The sequence below is a fragment of the Pleurodeles waltl genome, chromosome 8 (assembly GCF_031143425.1).
Source record: "Pleurodeles waltl isolate 20211129_DDA chromosome 8, aPleWal1.hap1.20221129, whole genome shotgun sequence".
Taxonomy (NCBI): Eukaryota; Metazoa; Chordata; class Amphibia; order Caudata; family Salamandridae; genus Pleurodeles; species Pleurodeles waltl.
In genome coordinates, this window is record NC_090447.1 from 49446525 (window position 1) to 49472998 (window position 26474).

Consider the following 26474-nt stretch of genomic DNA (forward strand, 5'->3'; position numbering starts at 1 on the left):
CCTGTAAAGTAAATGCTACCAGTAAACTGCAGCACTCATTGTGTACCACTAAGGTAACACTGCAAAACATGCCTCAGGCCTGCCAATGCAGGCTATAGAGCAGTTTTAAATTGCCATTTCAATCTCCCAAAGTAAACCAGAAGTCCAGACGGCACCCTGCTCTTTGTGCCAAACAGCTATTGACTGTATGTCCCGCCAGTGTGAAGCTCTTGTAATGGCTGCTCCTCGTACAGTCATCAACCTCTTTGTGGCCCTCGCCACCACAAACCTCCAGCTGAGGCTTGTCCCATGGACTTGGACACTGAAACGTTAAAGTCTTCACCAGGGCAGACCTGGTCCATTTATCCGACCCGCGCTCCATCGAGGTCAGCCTGCACTTATGATTTTTACCTGTAACAACATGACCATATAATCTTAACTGACTCTCCTATTTATTAACTGAAACTTTAAAAAAATCAGAACTCGGGTTCTACTAATAGGATTTTTGTCATTTCTGTGGCATTTTATTTATGTAATTTCACTATATTTATGTAAAATGGTTTGGGATCTTTTTGGTCATGTTTTCACTTTATTATTGATTGAGTACTGCATAAATAATTTACACATTGCCTCTAAGTTATGACTGACTGGTTTTGTGCCAAGCTACTAGAGAATTACGCACAGCTTTATTTGTGACTTCTGTGGTTCACCCTGACAAGGACTGTGGTTGTTATTTGAGTGTGTCTCTCACCCCCATTAACTAATAAACCAATTACTTAAAATTGTATTTTGTTTAGATCTATTTTATTATTATTGTTTAATCAGTAATATAGTCCATAGATTAAAAAATATTGTTAAAAGTGTTGTTCATCGCAAATTTGAATTGACATTTTTTATTGCAGTTGTAATAACTATGGCCCTCATTCTGACCTTGGCGGGCGGCGGAGGCCGCCCGCCAAAGTCCCGCCGTCAGGTTACCGTTCCGCAGTCGAAAGACCGCAGCGGTAATTCTGACTTTCCCGCTGGGCTGGCGGGCGGTCGCCTTCCGACCGCCAGCCAGCCCAGCGGGAAAGAGGCTTCCACGATGAAGCCGGCTCGGAATCGAGCCGGCGGAGTGGAAGCTGTGCGACGGGTGCAGTTGCACCCGTCGCGTATTTCACTGTCTGCGCAGCAGACAGTGAAATACATGTAGGGGCCCTCTTACGGGGGCCCCTGCAATGCCCATGCCAGTGGCATGGGCACTGCAGGGGCCCCCAGGGGCCCCGCGACCCCCCCTACCGCCATCCGGATCTCGGCGGTCCGACCGCCGGGATCTGGATGGCGGTAGGGGGGGTCGGAATCCCCGCGGCGGTGCAGCAAGCTGCGCTGCCGCGGAGGATTCAATGGGGCGGCGGTACACTGGCGGGACCCCGCCAGTGGTGCCGGTCCGACCGCGGCTTTACCGCCGCGGTCGGAATCCCCATTGGCGCACCGCCGGCCTGTCGGCGGTGCTCCCGCGGTCCTCCGCCCTGGCGGTCTAAGACCGCCAGGGTCAGAATGACCACCTATGTTTGTTGTGTCCCTAGATTTGTGCTACACCATCTCACTTGTTATAGGTCTTGATTGCTCATCCAAGTCTACTCAGGAAGCAAAGAAGAGGTAGCAAGGCTGGGTATTGCTGCTTATTAGTTAGGGGACTTAGCACTTTGTTCACATAAATGGGTAGTAAAGGCTCAAAATGAGTAATCAAATAAACAATATAGTGTTCTTTCAAACAATGGCATGCATATATAAAACATACACACCTTTGATGTTCAATATGCTGATCTCCCCAAAGTAGTTGCCTTCTCCCAGGACGGCATATTCGGTCACACCATCATCGGCCACGACAGCCAGCTTGCCCTCCTTGATAATGTACATCTCTCTGCCAATATCTCCCTTCTTGCAGACATATTCGCCTGGACTGTAGACCTGTGGCTTCAGCTTGATCACCAGCTCCTCCAGCAAGCTTTTCTCACAGTTCTGGAAGATCTGCACCTTGCTGAGGATGGGCAAGTGCACACTGACGGCCACCTCCGCGCGCAGGCGCTCGGGTAGGTTCTGCAGGATGTCATTCTCGTTGGTCATCTTCTTGTTGATCTGCAGATGCTGATACCAGGAGATGACCCGGTGTTTCAGGTTCTTGTTCACCTTGTGCATCTGGAGATACAGTTTCACCAAGTCATGGTTGGGGTAGAAAGCAGCATCGGCGCTGTTCATGTTTGAGATGACGGAACTCATGCTGCCCATGATAGTAGCAAAGCCCAGCACTGCAATAAGAAAGTCAGCCACCATGAAGAGGTACTCTTCCTCCTGGTAGGGTTTGGGTGTGTCCCCCACTGTGGTGAGAATAAGAGTGGAGAAGTAGAAGCTGTAGATGTACTGACGAGCTAGACGACCAAAGTCTGGGTCAGTGATATTAGGGTAAACCCATTCATCCTTCCCGAATCCAATATAATTGGACAAAGCAAAGTAAAGGCAGCTGTTCCAATGAATGACCACAAAGATGTAGACCATGAGCTTGCAGATACGGAAGGCGTTGGGGTAGGCTATTCTGGTCTCTGTACGGTCAAATGCTTCGAACAACCTTGGTGTGCGCAAGAAGCGATTGATCCTGACAGCAGGCGTGTGGATCCCCACCTTCAGGTAAAGCAAATCTGTGGGCAGCAAGGACAGGATATCCCATCGGAAGTTCGAAGTCTTCAAGTAGCGCTTCGCTATCTTTTTTTGATCCAGAACCAGAATGCCTTGCTCTAAAAAACCTGTGTAGAATCAACAAAACAGTATTGGTTAATTAGGAGCATAATGCAAAAAGTTAAACATCCAGAACAAGGGCCGGCCAGGAAGAGCAGGCATAGGTAACACCACGCAAAGGGAACAAACCCACTCCTCTATCAACATTACCATCATCAGGCTTATGCCCGGTCAGCCACCTGTATAAAAGGCTTAAAGGCTGCTCACCTGCAGATCTGTTATATCACTGCATGTGGCAACCACTATTTCCTTCTGCACCTCTATGCCAGGACTTCCTCAGCAGTCACAATGCAGAACACTACTGAGCAATCAGTATGGCACAATTTAAAGGACGTGCTAATGCAGAGTTGTAGATGACACATACTGGTTGCACTACTCTCCTGCAATCATTCCAGTAAACAGCGCAACTAAGATGCTTTGTCTGTGCCATACCAGTGGGGCGCAGTATCGTTCACTGTGGTCAAGAGCTGGGAAATGTGGTATGAGTTTAGAAAGCGGGCTGCAGCCATATCCTAGATGGGGTTTAGGAGGCATCACAGGTTGTCCTTGTCTCTCCACGGGAGACAGGAGGAGCACAATCCTGATATCTCCCATTGAGCCACTGGGGCAGACTAGGGACCCGTAACAGTGCTGTGGGGATAACACTTAGGGCTGGATTTAGAAATCAGCAGACGGGTTACTGTGTCACAACGGTGATGGATATCCCGTCCGCCTAAAATATAAATCCCATTGGATTTAATGGAATTTAGATTTCAGCGGATGGGATATCCGTCACCATTGTTATGGCGTAACCCGTCCACCAAGTTCTAAATCAGGCCTTAAGTTCCCTGTTAAATACTGACCCCTACACTCTTTCAACAGTTCCTTGAAATCAGAAGCAAAACCATTATGGTGCTCTGCAGGGGAGAATAAGACTGGGGATTGAAAGAGAGAAAGCGGGAGTCAAGTGATCAAACAATGGTGGTCTGATGGATATTCATTTGCCTACCCCTAGATCTTCTTTCTAACATAGCTAGTTTATGAAACCGATTCAGGGGGGAGGCTCCCAATTATTGGAGCCAAAAATGGCTTTTTTTTGCTGTCTCCCAAGTGAAATTGCCCCTGCTTAAATGGAAGTTAAAGGGGGAAATTCATCCTCCTGATTATTTTTTTTAAATTTCCCACTTATCACTTCTAAAATATTGCCATGTATACAAAAAGAGAGCTGATATTTCAAGACGACCCCAATAATAAGAAACAAGAAGCTGCCCTGGAAATAATTAACTCCATGACACGAAGAAGAAAACAGGAAATGCTGAAACCAAGTCCCGCTCATTCCTCTTTGGGTGCCATGATGGACTTGTCTTACCCAGCTTCCTCCCATTTGTTTCCTCTTGACAGGGACAAAGATGCAGAGAAGTGGCTGGTACGTTGAGGACTGCCACGCCTCCAGCACACAAACAAAGTGCTCAGTTTCAGCACGGAGTAGGATGGAATCAGATTGCATCTTACCTATTTGGTGGACCAGTAAGTTTCCTGGTGGCACGCGCTGTTAGGGAATCTTTACTGTAGAGCGTCTGTGTTGTGCGCATGCGCACTGGATTGAAGTTATGAACGTGCATGAGGTTTTAGTTTCTGCTAATTTAAGACAAGCAGAAACTGATGGAAAGGTGGTCTTTGTACACTGTGTTGTGGGGAGTGTGCAGCCTACTTTGCAAATTGAAAAGTTGTTTTCCAGCTGAGGCCATAGGAAAGCACACCAGAAAGAAGAAGTATGAGGAGATGTCATCTTTCTCTTCATCATCTACTTCTTCTTCCCTTTATCTAAGACCAAGGAGGAGGTGTAGGAGCAGCGATTAAGAAATATTAGCAGCAGTGAAGAAGAAGCATAAAAAGATTACTAGCCAGGAGGGTGTAATTAATCCTGGAATTGATTCAAGCTCAGGCTCACAGAGGTCTGAAGAAATATTGCCTGGGGAACAAAAGGGAACATATGTGGGTAAAGACTTGAAGCCATGTACATGAAAATAAGGGTTTACTGGCACAGAGCCCCTGGAATCTTTAAGACTATATTAGGTCAATTTCAGTTGACTCCTCCTTGGCATGTAAATGATGTGATTCAAAAATAATGAAAGGATTCTCAAAAAATAAAATTCCATTCCCAGGTACATGACAAAGCAGTAGCCATTGGAATAAATGGGGAAGAGGCTACGGACAGTGTGGCTGCAGGTTGTGGTAAGTCTTGTAGGAAGAACATATATGCTGGATGGTGCAATTATTAAGAATTCAACAGGTAAAAGCCTGAACTCATTCTTAAAGAATGCATATGCAGGGTCTCATCTTGTCTTACGAGATGGAGTATATATTGTGTATATGTCACAGTCACTTATAACCGATTTCAAAGCTCTGTTGAAAATTATACAAGAGAGAGCAGGTGTTCAACCTTCCTGCGAGGGACGGCGAAGCAGATAAACTTCTTGGTGTCAAGTTTGTGGAATTGACAGAAAGAGTCCTGATTTCAGAGCAAAGAAACTTAATGCTCAAGGACTGGCATACAGAGACATCACTGTAGGAGGCTGGCCTGGCTTGTGGTGGGTACCAAGGGGTACTTACACTCTGTACCAGGTCCAGTTATCCCTTATTAGTAGAATAGAGGTGTTTCTAGCAGCTTAGGCTGATAGAAGGTAGCTATAGCAGAGCAGCTTAGGCTGAACTAGGAGACATGCAAAGCTCCTACTATACCACTTGTATCATATGCACAATATCATAAGAAAACACAATATACAGAGTTACTAAAAATAAAGGTACATTCTTTTTCTGACAGTATGCCAAAAGTATCTCAGTGAGTACCCTCAGTATGAGGATGCCAAATATACACAAGATATATGTACATAATACCAAAAATATGCAGTAATAGCAAAAGGAAGTAATGCAAGCAATGTAAAGTTACAGTAGATTGCAATAGGAGCACATAGGTATAGAGGCAACACAAACCATATACTCCAAAAGTGGAATGCGAACCACGAATGGACCCCAAACCTATGTGAGCTTGTAGAGGGTCGCTGGGACTGTAAGAAAACAGTGAGGGTTAGAAAAATAGCCCACCCCAAGACCCTGAAAAGTAGGTGTAAAGTGCACCTATAACACCCAGAGAACACGGAAGTCGTGGTAGGGGGTTTCTGCAAGGAAGACCAACACCAGCAAACAACAACACTGGATTTCCGGACCTGAGTACCTGTGAAACAAGGGGACCAAGTCCAAGAGTCGCGACAATGTCGAGAGTGGGCAGATGCCCAGGAAATGCCAGCTGAGGGTGCAAAGAAGCTGCCACCGGATGGTAGAAGCTGTGGATTCTGCAAGAACGAAGAGGGCTAGGAACGTCCCCATTGGAGGATCGATGTCCCACGTCGTGAAGAGGCTTGCAGAGGTGTTCCCACGCAGAAAGACTGCAAACAAGCCTTGCTATCGGCAAGGGTCGCGGTTAAGGTTTTTGGATGCTGCTGTGGCCCAGGAGGGACCAGGATGTCGCCACTTGGATGAGGAGACAGAGGGGGTGTCCAGCAAGTCAGGGAGCCCTCACAGAAGCAGGCAGCACCCGCAGAAGTACCGGAACAGGCACTTGGAAGAGGAGTGAACCGGAGTCCACCCGAAGACACAAAAGGGAGTCCCACGACGCCGGAGGACAACTCAGAAGGTTGTGCACTGCAGGTTAGAGTGTCGGGGACCCAGGCTTGGTTGTGCATGAAGGAAATTCTGGAAGAGTGCACAGGAGCCGGAGCAGCTGCAAATCACGTGGTACCCAGCAATGCAGTCTAGCGTGGGGAGGCAAGGACTTACCTCCACCAAACTTAGACTGAAGAGTCACTGGACTGTGGGAGTCACTTGGACAGAGTTGCTGAGTTCCAGGGACCACGCTCGTCGTGCTGAGAGGTGACCCAGAGGACCGGTGATGCAGTCTTTTGTTGCCTGCGGTTGCAGGGGGAAGATTCCGTCGACCCACAGGAGATTTCTTCAGAGCTCCTGGTGCAAGAAGGAGGCAGGCTACCCCCAGAGCATGCACCACCAGGAAACAGTCGAGAAGGCGGCAGGATCAGCGATACAAGGTTGCAGTAGTCGTCTTTGCTACTTTGTTGCGGTTTTGCAGGTGTCCTGAGCAGTCAGCGGTCGATCCTTTGGCAGAAGGTGAAGAGAGAAGTGCAGAGGAACTCTGGTGAGCTCTTGCATTCGGTATCTGAAGAATTCCCCAAAGCAGAGACCCTAAATAGCCAGAAAAGGAGGTTTGGCCACCTAGGAAGGAGGATAGGCTAGTAAGAAAGGTAAGAGTCTATCAGAAGGAGTCTCTGATGTCACCTGCTGGCCCTGGCCACTCAGAGCAGTCCAGTGTGCCAGCACACCTCTGAATCCAAGATGGCAGAGGTCAGGGGCACGCTGGAGGAGCTCTGGGCACCTCCCCTGGGAGGTGCAGGTCAGGGGAGTGGTCACTCCCCTTTCCTTTGTCCAGTTTTGCGCCAGAGCAGGGCTGGGGGATCCCTGAACCGTTGTAGACTGGCTTATGCAGAGATGGGCACCATCTGTGCCCATCAAAGCATTTCCAGAGGCTGGGGGAGGCTACTCCTCCCCAACCCTGACACCTATTTCCTAAGGGAGAGGTTGTAACACCCTCTCGCTGAGGAAGTCCTTTGTTCTGCCTTCCTGGGCCAGGCCTGGCTGGACCCCAGGAGGGCAGAAACCTGTCTGAGGGGTTGGCAGCAGCAGCAGCTGCAGTAAAATCCCGGGAAAGGCAGTTTGGCAGTACCCGGTTTCTGTGCTAGAGACCCGGGGATCATGGAATTGTCCCCCCAATGCCAGAATGGCATTGGGGTGACAATTCCATGATCGTAGACATATTACATGGCCATGTTCAGAGTTACCATTGTGACGCTGTACATAGGTAGAGACCTATGTACAGTGCACGCGTGTAATGGTGTCCCCGCACTCACAAAGTCTGGGGAATTTGCCCTGAACGATGTGGGGGCACCTTGGCTAGTGCCAGGGTACCCTCACACTAAGTAACTTTGCACCCAACCTTCACCAGGTGAAGGTTAGACATATAGGTGACTTATAAGTTACTTAAGTGCAGTGGTAAATGGCTGTGAAATAACGTGGACGTTATTTCACTCAGGCTGCACTGGCAGGCCTGTGTAAGAATTGTCAGATCTCCCTATGGGTGGCAAAAGAAATGCTGCAGCCCATAGGGATCTCCTGGAACCCCAATACCCTGGGAACCTCAGTACCATATACTAGGGAATTATAAGGGTGTTCCAGTATGCCAATGTGAATTGGTGAAATTGGTCACTAGCCTGTTAGTGACAATTTGGAAAGCAGAGAGAGCATAACCACTGAGGTTCTGGTTAGCAGAGCCTCAGTGAGACAGTTAGACATCACACAGGGAACACATACATATAGGCCACAAACTTATGAGCACTGGGGTCCTGGCTAGCAGGGTCCCAGTGACATATTACAAACATACCGACAACATAGGGTTTTCACTATGAGCACTGGGCCCTGGCTAGCAGGATCCAAGTGAGACAGTGAAAACACCCTGACATATACTCACAAACAGGCCAAAAGTGGGGGTAACAAGGCTAGAAAGAGGCTACTTTCTCACACAACCCCCCCCCCCAAACGAAGGACAACAAGGCTAACCTTGGTCAGTTGAGACTTTATTGTCTAAGTGGAGAGTAGCTCTGCAATAGACTGGTTACTCCCTTTATCATCCACTATATGGTTACTTCCCTGTGGGGATGTAAACCACCCTGTTTGAAGTTTTTTAGCTAACCAACAATGTGAAGATATATTTTCTGAGTTTCTATCAGTAAGTTTTAGTTTAGAGCAGTGGGAATTGTCCACTGGACCTATTTCTAGTGATGAGAATGCCAGACAGGGATGCTGTCTTCGTAAAGCCATAGCTGGGCAAAAACATTGTCCATATGGCTGGAAGAGAGAACAGGGAGGCTGTTTCTCTTGAGTTGGAGCAGGGCAGGGATGCTGTCCTATGAGCTCCACTCTAGGGCAGGGATGCTGTCCTAAGTGTTGTGAGGCAGTGGAGGGTATCTGCACTAAAGTTTCTCTGGGAGGGTTGGAGGGATGCTCCATGTTAACTAAAATGGTGCTCTTTTTCTCACCAATATTAGTTATCCCACAGAGAGGTACTTCCACCTCAGGGAGTACAGCTATGCCAGCTTATGATTCCCTTGGTACAGGTGCCACCCTAGGAGAGGTTTCTCCCACCACAGGAATGGTATCCCGAATGGTAGGGTGGGTAGGGGATACTGTGATACCCTTTTTACCTGTTGTTGGAGAGGGATCCTGAGTTTTCAGGCCTTTTCTCTCCTTTGCTTTTTCATTTCAGTAGAAATGAGAGGGAACAATTCCTCAGGGATACCCAGCATGGCTGCATGGGTATAAAACTCTACCTCAGCCCAACCTGAGGTCTCTAGGTCATTACCTAAGAGACAGTCTACAGGTAAGCTAGATGACACTACCACCTGCTTAGAGCCAGTAACTCCACCCCAACTAAGCTGAACTATAGCTAAGGGAAGAAACTTAGTGGAGTTATGGACATCAATAATCCTGTACTGTTGTCCAATGATGTGTTGTTCAGGAGGCCCTAGGTTTTCAGTCACCAAAGTGATACTGGCACCTGTGTCCCTGTAGGCCTGGGCCTCAACACCATTTATTGAAACTGTCTGCCTGTACTTATCCATTGTAAGGGGACAAGCAGCCAGTGTGGCAGGGCCAATGCCACTAGGTGTGACAGAAACTGTCTTGGGACTGACTACCCTAGTTTCTATGATGGACCCATAAGTGAACCCAGCTACACCCTTAGTTTGACTGTTGCCAGCAGTCCCACCACTATTACCACTACTGCTAGGGGCACTAGAGCTTGATGTATTAGTGGTGGTAGGCTCAGGGGGTTTACCTGGACAGGACTTATCCCCTGGCCTATGGCCTTTATTTTTACACACAAAGCACCAAGGCTTTTTAATGTGTGTATGTTGTGAAGAAGAGGAAGACTTTGTTTTATCCCCACCCCCTGAAGAGTGTTTAGGATTTGAAGAAGGATCTTTGGTTTTACCCTTATCCCCATGCTTATCCTGAGATTTCTCACCATCTTTCTTCTTGCCATCCTTGTCACCCCCTGTATGAACTTTTCTGTTCACTCTTGTTCTGACCCATTTGTCTGCCTTCTTTCCCAATTCTTGGGGAGAGGTCAGATCTGAGTCCACTAGATATTGGTGTAACAAATCAGACACACAGTTATTCAGAATATGCTCTCTCAGGATTAGATTGTACAGGCTTTCATAGTCAGAAACTTTACTGCCATGTAACCACCCCTCCAAGGCCTTCACTGAATAGTCAACAAAGTCTACCCAGTCTTGTGAGGACTCTTTTCTTGTTTCTCTGAACTTAATCCTGTATTGTTCAGTGGTTAAGCCAAATCCATCCAAGAGTGCATTCTTCAAAACTGTAAACTTATTTGCATCACTTTCCTTCACAGTAAGGAGCCTATCCCTACCCTTTCCACTGAAAGATAGCCATAGGATAGCAGCCCACTGCTTTTGAGGGACCCCCTGTACCATAAGGCCCTCTCAAGTGCAGCAAACCACTTGTTAATGTCACCCCCCTCCTTGTAAGGGGGAACTATCTTATGCAGATTCCTAGAATCATGATCTCTCACAGGATTGCTATCAGGAATACTGCTGCTGCCACCATGGGGTCCAAACCCCAACCTCTGTCTCTCTTTTTCGAAGTCTAGGGATTCCCTGTCTAGAGCCAGCTGTTGCTGTTTAAGCTTCAGCCTGGTCTCTCCAATATCAACTTATTGAGTTCCCTTTCTAACATCTTGTCATCAGGGTGGGTGGGTTGGGAATGTTTTGACACAGAAGAAAGATTTGAATGAGCAGAGGGAGACCTGTCCCTAACAGTTGGCACCCTAACGACCTGGCCTTCAGGAATAAAACCCTCCCTACTATGATGGGAGTTTCTTATACTACCAGCATTGCTATGAGGTCTGCTAAGGGGCAGATTAGGAAGGGAACCCTGCAACACTCCCACTGGGGGCTCCCCTGAGTCAGAGTGTGAGCTATCTCCTAACTTCTCAATTGAACTGCCAGCTAAGGCCTTATCATTCTCAATGAGAATGTTAGACAATAATTCTCTAGAAGGGTTCTTTCCTACTACTAAACCTCTATCAATGCAGAGACTCCTTAGGCTCTTAAAGTTAAGGTGGTCATAAGTTGTATTGACCAAATTAAGAGGAGTTCCTACACCAGACATGATAGAAAAAGGTTTAGAGACAGATGAAAGAGAGAAAAAGTTTCAGGACTTTTTAAAGAACAGGAAAAAAACTTTTTCAAACTTTTTGAAACTTTTAGAAAGTTTAGAAGTACTTTTCAGCACTTAGCAAATAGTGTAAGAGAAGAAAAGCAAACCTTTTTGGTTAGGTGTACATACACTGAACTTGTTTTGTATATTATTCTCTTATGAAAAGTACACAATGACAAAGTGGTAAGTAGTTGCAAGTACTTATCCCACCGCTGCACAACCAATGTAGGAGGCTGGCCTGGCTTGTAGTGGGTAGCGAGGGGTACTTACACTCTGTACCAGGTCAAGTTATCCCTTATTAGTGTAGAAGAGGTGTTTCTAGCAGCTTAGGCTGATAGAAGGTAGATATAGCAGAGCAGATTAGGCTGAACTAGGAGACATGCAAAGCTCCTACTATACCACTGGTGTCATATGCACAATATCATAAGAAAACACAATACACAGATATACTAAAAATAAAGGTACTTTATTTTTATGACAATATGCCAAAAGTATCTCAGTGAGTACCCTCAGTATGAGGATGCCAAATATACACAAGATATATGTACATAATACCAAAAATATGCAGTAATAGCTAAAGGAAGTAATGCAAGCAATGTAAAGTTACAGTAGATTGCAATAGGAGCACATAGGTATAGAGGCAACACAAACCATATACTCCAAAAGTGGAATGCGAACCACAAATGGACCCCAAACCTATGTGAGCTTGTAGAGGGTCGCTGGGACTGTAAGAAAACAGTGAGGGTTAGAAAAACAGCCCACCCCAAGACCCTGAAAAGTAGGAGTAAAGTGCACCTATAACCCCCAGAGAGCACAGAAGTCGTGATAGGGGGTTTCTGCAAGGAAGACCAACACCAGCAAAGCAACAACAGTGGATTTCTGGACCTGAGTACCTGTGAAACAAGGGGACCGAGTCCAAGAGTCGCGACAATGTCGAGAGTGGGCAGATGCCCAGGAAATGACAGCTGAGGGTGCAAAGAAGCTGCGCTGGATGGTAGAAGCTGTGGATTCTGCAAGAACGAAGAGGGATAGAAACTTCCCCTTTGGAGGATGGATGTCCCACGTCGTGAAGAAGCTTACAGAGGTGTTCCCACGCAGAAAGACCGCAAACAAGCCTTGCTAGCTGCAAGGGTCATGGTTAGGGTTTTTGGATGCTGCTGTGGCCCAGGAGGCACCAGGATGTCGCCACTTGGATGAGGAGACAGAGGGGCCGCCCAGCAAGTCAGGGAGCCCTCACAGAAGCAGGCAGCACCCGCAGAAGTACCGGAACAGGCACTTGGAAGAGGAGTGAACCGGAGTCCACCCGAAGACACAAAAGGGAGTCCCACGACGCCGGAGGACAACTCAGAAGGTTGTGCACTGCAGGTTACAGTGTCGGGGACCCAGGCTTGGTTGTGCATGAAGGAAATTCTGGAAGAGTGCACAGGAGCCGGAGCAGCTGCAAATCACACGGTACCCAGCAATGCAGTCTAGCGTGGGGAGGCAAGGACTTACCTCCACCAAACTTGGACTGAAGAGTCACTGGACTGTGGGAGTCACTTGGACAGAGTTGCTGAGTTCCAAGGACCACGCTCGTCATGCTGAGAGGGGACCCAGAGGACTGGTGATGCAGTCTTTTGTTGCCTTCGGTTGCAGGGGGAAGATTCCGTCGACCCACTGGAGATTTCTTCAGAGCTCCTGGTGCAAGAAGGAGGCAGGCTACCCCCAGAGCATGCACCACCAGGAAGCAGTCGAGAAGGCGGCAGGATCAGCGATACAAGGTTGCAGTAGTCGTCTTTGCTACTTTGTTGCGGTTTTGCAGGTGTCCTGAGCAGTCAGCGGTCGATCCTTTGGCAGAAGGTGAAGAGAGAAGTGCAGAGGAACTCTGGTGAGCTCTTGCATTCGGTATCTGAAGAATTCCCCAAAGCAGAGACCCTAAATAGCCAGAAGAGGAGGTTTGGCTACCTATGAAGGAGGATAGGCTAGTAAGAAAGGTAAGAGCCTATCAGAAGGAGTCTCTGATGTCACCTGCTGGCCCTGGCCACTCAGAGCAGTCCAGTGTGCCAGCACACCTCTGAATCCAAGATGGCAGAGGTCTGGGGCACGCTGGAGGAGCTCTGGGCACCTCCCATGGGAGGTGCAGGTTAGGGGAGTGGTCACTCCCCTTTCCTTTGTCCAGTTTCACACCAGAGCAGGGCTGGGGGATCCCTGAACTGGTGTAGACTGGCTTATGCAGAGATGGGCACCATCTGTGCCCATCAAAGCATTTCCAGAAGCTGGGGGAGGCTACTCCTCCCCAGGCCTGACACCTATTTCCAAAGGGAGAGGGTGTAAAACCCTCTCTCTGAGGAAGTCCTTTGTTCTGCCTTCCTGGGCCAGGCCTGGCTGAACCCCATGAGGGCAGAAACCTGTGTGAGGGGTTGGCAGCAGCAGCAGCTGCAGTGAAACCCCGGGAAAGGCAGTTTGGCAGTACCCGGGTTCTGTGCTAGAGACCCGGGGGATCATGGAATTGTCCCCCCAATGCCACAATGGCATTGGGGTGACAATTCCATGATCGTAGACATATTACATGGCCATGTTCGGAGTTACCATTGTGACGCTGTACATAGGTAGAGACCTATGTACAGTGCACGCGTGTAATGGTGTCCCCGCACTCACAAAGTCCGGGGAATTTGCCCTGAACGATGTGGGGCCACCTTAGCTAGTGCCAGGGTGCCCTCACACTAAGTAACTTTGCACCCAACCTTCACCAGGTGAAGGTTAGACATATAGGTGACTTATAAGTTACTTAAGTGCAGTGGTAAATGGCTGTGCAATAACGTGGACATTATTTCACTCAGGCTGCACTGGCAGGCCTGTGTAAGAATTGTCAGATCTCCCTATGGGTGGCAAAAGAAATGCTGCAGCCCATAGGGATCTCCTGGAACCCCAATACCCTGGGTACCTCAGTACCATATACTAGGGAATTATAAGGGTGTTCCAGTATGCCAATGTAAATTGGTGAAATTGGTCACTAGCCTGTTAGTGACAATTTGGAAAGCAGAGAGAGCATAACCACTGAGGTTCTGGTTAGCAGAGCCTCAGTGAGACAGTTAGGCATCACACAGGGAACACATACATATAGGCCACAAACTTATGAGCACTGGGGTCCTGGCTAGCAGGGTCCCAGTGACACATAACAAACATACTGACAACATAGGGTTTTCACTATGAGCACTGGGCCCTGGCTAGCAGGATCCCAGTGAGACAGTGAAAACACCCTGACATATACTCACAAACAGGCCAAAAGTGGGGGTAGCAAGGCTCGAAAGAGGCTACTTTCTCACAATCACAAAAGTCAGCAGTGCTTCATATGTCATTTAATGGAATCAACCTGTCTGGTTCTGAACTAGAAGTCAGACCCCATCTGTTTTTTAAGGAGAAAAACATGCCTCCTCTGTCAGACAAAAGCAATGACAGTCTCCATCAGTGAGAACAATATTTGGATACATTTCCATAGGACATCACCCATAAAATCAGGCCCAAAAGTGAAACAAGAAATTTGGGAAGACAGAAAAAGCATCAGCATCAAAACAACCTTGTTCCCGTCAACCCTGCCAATTAGAGGACAAAGTCAATTTTTTCTGTACAACTGGAAGCAGTCTACCTCGGATTCATGGGTTATTTAAGTCGTCAAACAAATATATCTCATAAACCTAATATCTGTTCATCTGAAATGAGGCATCAAGGTGACACCATGGTCAAAGACCTCAGAGGATAGAAAGATTCTAAAATCCAACCAGGAGTTACAAACCACAGGTGCAGTGAGACTAGTCCCAAAGAAGGAGCATGGGAACCTACTCTATCATATCTATGGTCCTCACAGTCTCAAGGGGGGTCAGAATGGTGATATATTTGAGGTCCCTGAACCAGTGGGTAGCAATGTCACTGGTCAAGAAGGAAATTCCTCAAAGGATCATGCCTCTAACACAAATTGTCTACTTCATAGCAATACTAGACCTAATGGAGGCGTACTTTCATATACCTATTACCCAGAAACATAAGAAATACCTGAGGTTCTGTGTGCAGGACAAACATTTCCAGCTCTTTGTCATACTGTTCAGGCTCAAAAAAGCACCACAAGTTTTCACAAAAATGAAAGTAAAACTGGTGGCAATGCTTCATATTCAGGTTTGGAACATTTACCCATACCTGGATGAGTGTTTTTTCCATGCACCTTCCAAAACATAGACCAAGAAAGGCCTGCAGGTAATACAGAAGGGTCTAGAACATCATGGGTTCCTAATCAACCGGAAGGAATACAATGTGGATCCCTCCAAGTACAGAATATTCATAGGAGCAAGGTTCAGGACAGACCTAGACATGGCAGTTTTACTAGATCACAGGATTTAGGCCATATGACAACCAGCCTTGCCCAGGTTGCCAGTGTCTCAGGTTCGAGCAAGGTTGATGTTAAGGTTGCAGGGTCACATTTCACCCTGTATTTTTTGGATCCAGTGGGCTCGCCAACACATTCATCCATCAGTTCATCTACTCAAGTTCTGGTCTTCAGTGTCCCAGATGTTTGAGAAACTAATTCTGCCGTGGACCAAGAAAGCAGACCCTTCAATGTTTGGAGTGTGCTAATCTAGAAAAGTGGTTCCCAACCTGTGATCTGTGGACCTCCAGGGGCCCGTGACACATTCCCAGGGGTTCCGCAGGCATCTCAAGGCCTGAGCCAGCAGGAATGCATATCTCCAGCTGGGATCTCTTGACAGAAACGTGTTACATCATTTGTGCAGCAGTTTTAAAAGCTTTGCCAAGTTTCCTGCATATATAGCAGCAGCTTTCAGGCAAAAATAAAAGTGTCAAGATAATTCTGGTGGTTAATGCATTTCCTTGGAGAGAGAAGGGAGTTTTGTCTAGTGGCAGTTTTGACTCATCTAAGGTAGTGCAGATGGTTAACATGCCTGCTGCAAATAACTTGTATCATGCATATCAAAGAACAGTATTGTATGTGCATAGTTACTGCTTTTGTCACAGAGATTATTTTGTTACTGTGCAGTTCATATGTTACATTTATAATCTAGCACAGTGAGCTATGAACTGCCATAAAAGAGCTGCACACAAACTGCACGGTACAAGTTAGAACGTAATGTTTCCAAGTCTTTCATTAGCCAGATGCTGCTAAAATAAGGTTGGTTTCATCAGAAAAAACATTCTTAATATTAAAGTCAATGCTAACCTGAATTTGTGCTTCTCCAGACCAAGCACTCTTAGAAAATGCGTACCAGTGAGAATGACATGTGAATCCTACACTTTGTAGGCCCCTTTCCATTAAGTAACATTTTCTGTACACTGATTTACACACGCATGATTCATTGCCTCTTATGAGTATGATGTAAAGTGCTTGGACGCCTTACACTGGTATTAGAGGTGTTATCAAACTAATGAAATAAATGTGGCAGGGGAACTATGAATAGATGAGAGGCACTTAAGGTTTTTTACATCCTATCCCCGCTACATATTTATGGGAAAAAGCGTTCTCAAATCTGATGAACTTTTAAAATAATACGAAAATCACTTGGAAATGTAGAATCAGACCTGAGAATTCAAATTTCCGAAATAAAACCAAACATTGAAAAGTTAGTCACCGAGATGTAGCATCAACCTTCCCATTAAAATGATTTTATTTTTGCATATTTTTACAATATAAAATAATTATATCTTTAGTAACATGAGTATTTTTTTGGTGTGTACTTGTTTGTGTATTTTTTTCAAATTACTGTTTTAATTTTTTTAATTTAATACGCACAAACTGCTTGGGGGCCCCCGGCTTCCAGGAGTTATTCCGTGGGGGTCCTCAGGAGTCAAAAGGTTGGGATCCACTGTTCTAGAGAAATGTCTACCTCTTCATCAGAGGAATGCGAGCGTAGTAACAACAGATGCAACTTCATTGGATGAGGAGCTGCATTAGGAGATCATTTTACTCAAGAGAGATGGTGTCTACAGGAAAGCCTTCACTCCTCCAATTGAAGAGACCTGATGATGATCTTCAGAGGAGTGAATACGTTCAGCATCTCCATTCAGGGGAAGGAGGCAGTAATGAATTCAGACAGCAGGGCCTTATATGCAAACCATCAGGGGAACCCCTACAAGGACTCTGGATTTGACTGGAGATGATTACATGGGCAGAAAAAGCATATTTCATCCCTAAGGGCCTTATATACCATTGGGCTAGACAACAAGGACGTGGATCACCTCAGCAGGTTCTTTTGGTATACTCAAGAGATGTATTTGTCTCCCGAAGTGGTCCAAATGGTATGTAGGAGATATGTGACACCATTCCTAGACCTTTTTGCAAAATGATAAAATCTACAACTTCTGATGGTTTGCTTGAAATATCAGGAGGGAGGAGGTATGGGATTAGATGTCCTATCATGGGAATGGCCTCAGTAGCTGCCTTCCCTTCACCGACACTGATCTCCAGATTGTTGAAGAAAATCTGGTGCAACAATCAAGAGATCACTGTAATAGTGCCATTTTGGCCAAATAAATTGTGGTTCCCAGTCCTTTAGACTCCGCCATTAGATCTTCCTTGGCAGCGTCTCCAGATTGTTGAAGAAAATCTGGTGCAACAATCAAGAGATCACTGTAATAGTGCCATTTTGGCCAAAGAAATTGTGGTTCCCAGTCCTTTAGACTCCGCCATTAGATCTTCCTTGGCAGCGTCTGGTTCCATCCACATTGCAGAACAACCTAATGCCACATGGTCTCCAAAAACATCTGCAAAATTCAGTCTGGAGGTTGAAAGGGAAGAGTTACAAAGGGAAAGCTTTCTATTTCACCTAGGGTATGCAGTTCAAAAATCTAGGAAGCCCTCTATTTTAAAATACCATTCTAAGCAGTGGGTTAGTTTCCAGAAATGGCACATTCTAAATCTCCTAGCCACTTTACATTGTGCTCCATCTATGACTCTTCAGTTTCATTGGGAGAGTTTTGGAAAGAATATTCAACAATAACAGCACCAGGAGAACCGTGTAGAAATGTTGCAATAGAAGAGATTCTATCATCTCACCAATTAAAATATCTTTCTATAGCCAGGCCTCCAGTGAGAGCCTTCACATCTCCCTAGGACTTTCCTTTAGTTCTTACAGCTTTGAAGGACATCTTTTTGTGGCAATAGAGCAAGTGGATATCAAATTCCGCACTATGAATTAAACATTTTAAGTACTATTACATCATTAAGGATAGGGAACTGGGTACTTTGATGCGTAGAGCCCCATTTTCGACCATTCTGCAGGTCCAGCCTATCTACCTTTGTGTCAGATCTCAAGAGGCAACCTTATTATTTTATTCCCCGGCCATCTTCCCACAGGAGATTCATTTTCAATTTCTGGATGCAAAAAGAGTTATTTTTATTTACCTTCAGATGTCAAGGGACATTTGCTAGTGACAAGTGTCTCAGGGGAAGAAGGCTTCATCAATGACTATCAGCAGATGGATTCTACCAATGATTGTTTTAGCCAATTCAGTGGCTGATCATCTTCTCCCTGAAGGCATTCATGGAAGCTCTACTAGAGAGATGACTGCCTGCTGGGCTGAAGTCAAAGGGGTTACCTTGGCTGAAATATGCAGAGCAGCTACATCTTCCTCATCGGACACCTTGGTTCAACATTACAGGTAACAGTACATTGAAGAAGAGAACAAAATACTTGGTGGGCTAGTTTTGAGCTCAATCTGCTCTTGAATCTTTCCTTTATTTATTTGTTAATAGTTCTATTGTATCACTGGGTGCTGTACTGTCTTAGTATTGAAGTATTTATTCTCAACGAAGACTAGGTTTTGAGCTAGGGTCGTAAGTAATGTTTGGAACGAGGACAAAGGATGCAGAGGTATCGTCCAAGAGTACTTACCATTATTCTTCATTAGACTTGTAAAGGCATGTGTGGAATGGCATGCGTGGTTTTCGCATGCCATCCCCCCACCCGCCCTAAAAATACAACTACCCCGACCCCCACCCACAAAATAAAACTACCCCAACCCCCCAACTGCCCCTAAAAACTACCCCTATACTCCCCACCCACCCTGAGTCCTAAAACCTACCCCAACCCCCACCTGCCCTGAAAAGAACCGACCTGCATCCCTAAAAATAAAACTACCCCACCCCTAAAAACAAAATTACCCGAACCCTCCCACCCCGCCCCTAAAAACATTACCCCACTCCATCCCTAAAAATAAAATTACCCTGACCTCCCACCCCTAAAAACCTAACACCCCTACCCGCTCTAAATACAAAATTACCCCGACCCCCACCCTGCCCTTTAAAACCCAACCCCCCACCCACCCTAAATACAAAATTACCCCACCCCGCCCCTAAACACCCACCCCCCTCCCGTCCTAAATACAAAATTACCCCAACCCCCCCACCCCGCCCCTAAAAACAAAATTATCCTGACCCCCCACCCCAAAACCAAAACTACCCCCCAGCCCCTCCTACCTGACCATGTCCTTTCCCGGTGCTGACTCCCTTTTTCTCTGCCTTAACCTCGCATGTGCGTTGTTCAGCACCTGCGTGGTTAAGGCAGAGAAAAAGGGAGTTGTTGTTAACACAAGCGTGGTTCCACTTGCGTTAACAATGTTGTCGTGGTTCTGGCGTCGTTGTTCCGGACGTTTCCCATTGCATGGGTAATCCCACACAACATCCATTGATTTTTATGCATTTCCGGATTTACAAGAACTTGGAAACTTGGATAATGCACCAAAAGATACACCTCCCCAATATGTTTATTTCTCCTCGTTTTTCCCTCCTTCTGTGTGTGCTGCATTCCGTATCACATGCAGAAAGAAGAAAAAGTCTCTCAAAATTGTTTTTGTGCAGCAAGGTGACCCTTCCTGTACAAAAGCAATCCTGCACGCAACGCAGGCTCCCGTGCACTATGGTGCGAGGGTGCCTGCGTTTGCGCTCAGCTGCCAAAGGGGCGCCAGCACAGGGGGAAAGGGCAGGAATGCGTCGTATTAGATAAAAAATTGCATATTCCTGCCCTTTCCCTGTAACACAGGGCAGCACAGCAAGATGACCTGCTGCACTGCCCTGCTCCACAAAACCCATAAATATGGGCCTTAGGTCATTACAGCCCACCATTCTTTTGGTCTTCATTATACTTAATTTGGGTGGGAGAGGAGGATGCTGGGTAACCCAAGACCTTTACTGCGCTGAGACGCTATTGAGTGGGACTTGGTTTCCCCATCTCCTGCATTCTTCTTCCTGTCAGGAAGGTATTTACCTCATAGGTAGTGACTGGTACGAGGACTTAAGGGCTAATAGTAATAAAGATTGCTGGTAAGAAATGTGGGACATCATTCAATGGCACTGAGCGTATAACTCTAATCTTTCCCCAGGCAACTTAGGCAAGAGAAAATGTGTTCCCTCATATCAGTCATAGAGGGATCCATTTTGCATCACATCCCAAAAGAGTGCATCTGGGACAAAGAATTTTCAGAAGTCATGGAACGCCTTTATGCCACATCATAGCGCTATTTGTCTTTTGCAACCATTGAGACCACTCTACCGTTCGAATGGACAGGTATGTCGTGCCCGCGCCATATCACCTAACAGAATATCACAGTTAGGAGGGTGGGCGCACTCTGTGCATGCGTGAAGTAGACTTCCACCCACGACCACAGCTTAGCTTAGTTTCTTTGGGAAGGTTATGAAAGGGACATTGATGTTTCTGCCCTCAAAGCTCGATGGTCAACAATAACAGCACTTTGAGAAAAACCAGTTGAATGGCCAAGGCCACGATAACAGCAGGATGCCCCTAGCGAAGGGAAGACATGTGTGGACAGGACGTGTCTGCCAGTGTGGACACAGCAGTCTTGTGCGACTGGTAAGGTGGATGGGTGGACCTGCCTGAAGTCTGCCTGGCCACTGTTTGCTGGACCAATATCCCCTCTGAATTAGACCTGAGGAAGAATCTGAAAAAAGGTGAGGCCTCTTAGCAGGCTTGTCCCTCACAACGTATTCAAACATAGGGGTGAAGCGAATTTGAGGAAACTCTCTGACCCGTCATTCCAGACAGTAGGAAACATTTTCTGGGGGAGACAACCCCAGGGGTAATTGGAGAATCACACACTCCCCATTTCAATCACTGTCACTGAAGAGTATCCTCAGACTCAAAAGTGGATCGAGCTATTGTATGCTTAATTATTGGTTGTTCCTTACTAAAAATATTTCCTTTCTTTTTTAGTGACCCTCACCCATTCTAGTAGTGGCATGCTTCATCATCGTTGAAAGAGGGGCACTTGCCACATGCCCAAGTGTTTGTCTTGTCTAAACAGCGTTTTATCTCTTCCAGCCTCGCATTGAATAAGATACATAACACTACTTCTCACAATTGAGGAGGTTATCCTAAATACGACACAGTGTATTTTTTGCTATTCCTTTCTGTTTTTTTCAAGGGACCACAACCGTCCTTCATTTTATTTACAGATGAGTTAAGGTTTACACCTTGCATGCATTCCTAATTCATTATGCATGACATATGACTACGGAGGTGTCTTATCACTGACCGGGGTTTAATCTGAAATATTCGTCCTGACGAAAGCCCGGGACCTTAATGGCCTTCAAAGGGACTGAAACATGTTGACATATTAGTTTGAGGGTCATAGAACCATCAAATCCTAGAGTACCCCACTTATTTTTGTTTTTAACCATACCTACTGATGAAGCTGATAAAAGGACACATTTGTGATTAGTAAGGTATTTTTAAACGTTAGACCCCCGGTACGATCTTTATAGGTGATTCCCTAGTCGGTTGAGCCCACCCTGGCTTTTAGGGTTGGGGTGGACCGGATGATGAAACATACCACTACTAAGTGGGTGAGGGTCACTCAAAAAGAAAAGAAATCTTTCTAGTTAGGAACAACCAATAATTAACCAGAAGATAGTTTGACTCAGTTTTGGGTCTAAGCATACTCTTCATTGCCAGTTATTCCTCACAACCCCAGAGGTTGCCTTAGTGGCCCCTCAGAAGCAGCATAGCACTCAGTGCCTGGATACTCTCACGGGTGATCAGTCACACTTTACAAACGCTGTTTGATTGATTAGTGAAAGCCCTACCTGGCGTAGACCTACAGCATGATGGGTTGACATTAGGCTCAGCCAGAACGACTCTTGGTTGTTCCACTGAAAGTCTGGTCACCTCAACCACTCAGAGATGGAGAAGCCCTGGGGTCATCAGCAACTCAGGGCCTTAACATCCAGGAAGAGGACAGTAGATGGGCGGACACACAGGGCCATCAAAGAATGCCGCCCACCACGGGGGAGGGTCTTGGCGTCGGGCAGACTCCTATCCAAGTGCTGAGAAGGTGCCACCTCTATCCTGGTAGTCTTGCCAGGCAACATGTTGAGATAAGATCCTGACATAGAAGTATTTGAGGTCTATTTCTGTTTTGTGGATTCCTGAAGGAGGAAACAGCAAATTTGCCCTCCCACACATCAGACCCGCGGCCCGCACAGTGTCCGCTCACAAGGTCTCCCCTCAAATTCCTCCAGAGCAGCAATGCACCCCAGTTGAGGGAAGTGGCAGATGCCAGGAGTGAGTAACCTGGGAGCCTTGCTGTAACCCCTTGAGTACATATGTAGTCATTATGGCTCTACGGATGCTTTTCTAGGTGTGTAGAGTTACCACGGATGCTCAGAGGGTAGCTCCCATGTGCAGCCCAGTATCATGTGACTGCGTAAGAAGTAATCTTGTCTTATGGACATCCCTGCCCAGGGGACAGGACTCAAGGAAGAGGAGGTATTTGGGCTACACCTGTATTGTCTCCAAGTAAGAGCATCTAGATCACAGCTGGTCCAGCTGTGCTCAGGTGAAAAGTAAACACTGCTAAGTCCTACTTTTGTTTTTACCATCTAGGAACACCAGGGCCATAAGACATCCATAAGTGTACTTAAGCTTACTTTCAGGGGCGGAGGTTGAAGGGGGTGTTTGGGGTGTTACACCATAATGTATTTTCTGATACATGGTGGGGACAGGTGCTTTCTTTTGCTTATGATGAGGTGTCTGTCAGATTTCACCCGGAATTTGTACTTATATTCAGACAAAAACGCACACACACACCCTGTTTTGCAAGCTGTAACCCAACCCGCGGGACGTCACCCGGAAAAGCCTGGAAGGGTCCCCCGTGCCGCCACGTGCAGTAACTGTTCGGTGTCACCGCGGAAGTGATGATAAATGATTCCCCGTGGCGCATGCAAAGTGAATTAAAGTCCTTAATGAAATGAAATTATTCCCTAATAATGTCGGGAAATGCAACAAGGGCTCCCGAGAGAATCTAAACTGCGTTTTAAGAAACGCACGAGGCACTGGCGCGTTAATTGGGACCACGAGGAAGGAAACGATGCATTATGTTCGCGATTAAACGAAAGCCATAAAAATGTGGCTGGATTGTGTCTCGAAAGGGAGATGACTAAGGCAGAGGCTGACGATTCTCCTAAAGGGATTTCGGATGGGTGGGTCCATTGGGTACCTATGGGAGCAGCAGGTGCAGTGTCACCGGGCCCAGGATAGCGGGTTACACCCAATACCAAGGGGACACTTAACCAAAATTTTAGTCGCTTCCTGATGTTCCCAAAGATTGTGAGGTTTTATACAAACACAGGGCACAACCGCAATATATTTTCTGCTGTGTGATTTACCAAAGAATATCCCATATGCTAAACACGTTTTTATGTTTTTTTTATGTTTTTTTAAGTCGAAAGGAGAAATAACAACTGGTTTCTTGCTTTGCACTCTGCGACTTGTAGTACTGAGTTTATAATGACACGACAGGACTACAAGTCCCAGAATGCATAGCAAAATCCGGTAGTATATGTGTTACAACTAGCTCTAGGAAAGTGCGGTTCTCCCAGTAATACATTTTAATTTTAACTGCTGCTGCTTGGTGCAACTTGAAATGATTCATGTGTAACACACGAGTCTGCCATTGCTAATTATATAGTGCATTACCGCCACAAGTCTGGCCTCCAAGCGTGGCAATGCGCCTTGAGGCACGCATTTGAATCATATTTGGAAGGTGAGAAGGTTGGGTGGAGAGGACACTATAGAGAGTAACACGTAGTTTCAGTGAGAGCGGATGACGTGCCCCTGTCATGTGACACAGGGTGTGCGGTGCACTTGAAGGACACAGTACTTGAAGGTGCTAGTAAGGACCACCGGAGCAGGGCAGGGTCTGCTTGTGCATGGCTGGTTACTTCCCGGTAATCTTCATTATCCCCCCGTTACATTCTTTACTCCACGAGTAAGGACTGTAACGCGGTACCAGAACCAGAGTAGTCACCAAGTGTAACCGATCTATTTCTAGTCCCTCTAACATGGCCACACCTACTTTCCTGTCATATAATGGTATAAAAAGCATTGGCAAAGCCAATAGGTCTCGCCAGGGGCACCTACTGGCTTTGTCAATGATTTTAATTATGCTGCCAGCATCGCCGAAGCTGTGCAGCATTTCTAAAAAAAAAAAAAAAAAATGAAACCTATGCAGCATTTTTAGGGGCGCGCCAAGCATGCACGTACCTACAAACTGCCACAAGCATTTTTTCCTTTTGTTTATGCATCCTTGTTGGAAAGGAGGGCTTGGAAAGCAGTTGCCTTTAACAGAACCACTCAGGGCTTGTGCATTTGTGGGGTCTTTCTGCTGGCATTCTTGGGTGTCTGGACTCCAATGTCCCAATAATTGATTGATCAACGGATATAGGGGTAACCGGTCCAGGGAGGTATCATCATGGTCAAGGACATGAGACCTTTGACTGAGACCCATTCTCTGGCTGATGGTGCTTCACTCGCCAGAAGGCTTGATAACTCCCTCTTCAGCTTCTGAACCCTTGGCTGAGGTAGAAACACGCCCCCCACCGCTGTATTAAAAGGGGCTCCAATAGACTGCAGTTCTTGTGTAGGAGTCAAATGAGATTTGGCTTTGTTTAGCAGAAATCTGTGATGTAAGATCAGCTTGTATATCTGACATTTGGTTGTGTCTTGGAAAGAGAAGAGGGACAAAGCAGGCAGTTCATTCAGGTAAGGAAACCACTGAATTCCTTCGGAATGAATAAACACACTGGTGAAAACTCTCAGAGAAGAAGAAATACCAAAGGGGAGTACGTGGAACTGATAATGCTTCTGTCAGACACAAAAACAAAGAAACCTTTGCCAAGCCAAATCTTCCAGTGCATGAAGATAAGCATCTGGAATATGCACTGTTGCTAGACTGGCCTATTTTGTTATGAATGAAAGAATTTCTTGCAGAGTTAAAATCTTGAATCTCAAGTGTGGAGTGAAGGAATTTTCTGACTTCAAATCCAGCACCAATCTGAAGTCTCCTGTTGGTTTTCTCACCCAGAACAGGAGTACGTTCCTTTCCCCCTCTGATGAAAAGGGACTTGAACCATCCTCTTCCTCTGCAGCAGCGTTTGCACACGCTCCAGCAAAATAGTCTGGAGGAATGGATGGAAATATTATTCTGTAACCTTCCTGGAAAACATGCAGAATCTATTTGTCCTTGATTGACATTTGGCAGAGCCCTAGCAAGAACTTTAGTTGCCCTCCCGCTGGCAGAAGCCTCCAAAGAAGCACAGCCAGTACTTTGGAGCTGGTTGCAGTTGGCATGCCCCACTGGACCGGTGCCCAGTGTATTCTGATGTAAGGGCACCCTGGTCATGTACCCTGCTTCAGAAGGGCTGATTCATGGCTTTGGGTTGAAAACTTGGCCCAAATGCTCTACGAGTACCAACATATCTTCCCCTTGATGGCTGTCGACATCAATTTCCTGTCCTCTGCCAACTTCTTAATCCTATTATTTAACTGTTTACTATATAATTTGGTCAAAAAGTAGAATATTCAACAAAAAGGTTTTTCTGGGATGAATCCATTCCCCATGACCTCATCCACAGTTGCTGCCACCAACGACCCGGCAGCTGCCACCGCACTAAGACGGTCGTAGGATACATCAGACAAAAGGCACACTTGCTCCTGCCGCTCATTTTTATTCCTTCTTTTTGTCTTTTACGTTTTTTAAAAATGTTTTTGGGTTCCCCGCTACCCACCCTGGCTACCCGCAACATTTCTTAATGAGGGGGGAGCCCCACGGACCCTGCAGCCCTGGCCGGCTCTCCAGACACCACCTTGGGAGGCAGTTAAGCCATATCTTTTTATTTGGTAAAAGCAGGTACCGCAGTGGCCACCGAAGGGACATACATATACCCAAAATATTGGGGGCTGCGGGGGAAGGCCCAAGGCCACCGCGGCCCCTGCCACCTACCCAGCCAGCACCCATCATGAGTTACTTCACAGTGGGTGCACACCCAATGGGTGCTCCAATTCCCACCAGGGGCACCAACACCTTGCCAACACATTGGAGAC

At 46.5% G+C, this 26474-nt stretch overlaps 1 protein-coding gene across 1 annotated transcript in view; it reads right to left on the minus strand.

Annotated features, from left to right (window-relative positions):
- Window positions 1–26474, minus strand: part of CNGA4 (cyclic nucleotide gated channel subunit alpha 4) — a 108370-nt gene that overhangs the window by 18900 nt on the left and 62996 nt on the right. The window contains exon 4 of the mRNA XM_069203673.1: window positions 1764–2759. Within this exon, the coding sequence (XP_069059774.1) occupies window positions 1764–2759 (996 nt within the window). The remainder of the gene's footprint in view (window positions 1–1763; window positions 2760–26474) is intronic.